At 58.9% G+C, this 747-nt stretch overlaps 1 protein-coding gene across 1 annotated transcript in view; it reads left to right on the forward strand.

Annotated features, from left to right (window-relative positions):
- Position 1: 1 nt before the first annotated feature.
- The window catches only part of LOC127751764 (gastrula zinc finger protein XlCGF57.1-like), a gene marked incomplete at its 3' end in the record, with an annotated part of 1,750 nt that continues 1,004 nt past the window's right edge, over positions 2-747 (forward strand). Inside the window, exon 1 of the mRNA XM_052275798.1 lies at positions 2-12. Coding sequence (XP_052131758.1) covers positions 2-12 — 11 coding nt within the window. The remainder of the gene's footprint in view (positions 13-747) is intronic.

A 747-nucleotide genomic window follows, 5' to 3' on the forward strand; every position in this document is an offset into this window, starting at 1 on the left:
CATGCCAGTATGGTGAGTAACATACCTCTGACTCGCAGGCGCTGTCGGGAACGCGCAGGATTGCATGCATCCCCGTGGCCCGTGGAACCGCGAGTCTCCCCTCCCCGTGGAACCGCGGGGGATGCGCGAAATCCATCGCATGTAAGAGCTGGGACACCCGGTACCTCTCTACCCTCTAGCAGGCGGGTGTTTTCCTTTCCGGGGATCCCCAGTCGCCCGCTGCTGGCTGCTGGCGCTAATCCCTCGAACGGGGGGACCTAGAGAGACTGTCTCTCTAGGGGGACCCAGCCCAGACCGACCACAGACCCCAGCGGTCCGCACCGCGCACCGCACCGCACTGCATCAGTCCAGTCCGAGTCACGGTGTAGAGAGTTACACCGTGGTCCGAGTGTGCAAGGCGCCCAGGTGTGTCCGTGATTGGTGATCGGCGACCTGAACCTCACCGGCGCCCTATTGGCAGAGTGTCCGCCAGGCCAGGGCAACGGGCAACTCCAGTAAGTGTTTGACGACTAGCTGCTGCAACGAGTACTCGAACCAACGGCGGACTTTCCGCGACCTAAAAGGTGGGCAGTGGGCAGGTTTTCAGCGTTGCGCACTCGGTATTTCAGATTCCCGAGTCCTTCTCAGGAACAAGGAAAGCACAGGTCTTAAACTCATGTTTACCATCTTTTTTGTTTTTCTCCAGAGTCACCGGACCTTTTATTCCACTATGCCACACCGATGTGACCTGTGCCAAAAGGAGTTTCA

Source organism: Frankliniella occidentalis, unplaced genomic scaffold (assembly GCF_000697945.3).
Source record: "Frankliniella occidentalis isolate FOCC.00 unplaced genomic scaffold, Focc_3.1 Scaffold935, whole genome shotgun sequence".
Taxonomy (NCBI): domain Eukaryota; kingdom Metazoa; phylum Arthropoda; class Insecta; order Thysanoptera; family Thripidae; genus Frankliniella; species Frankliniella occidentalis.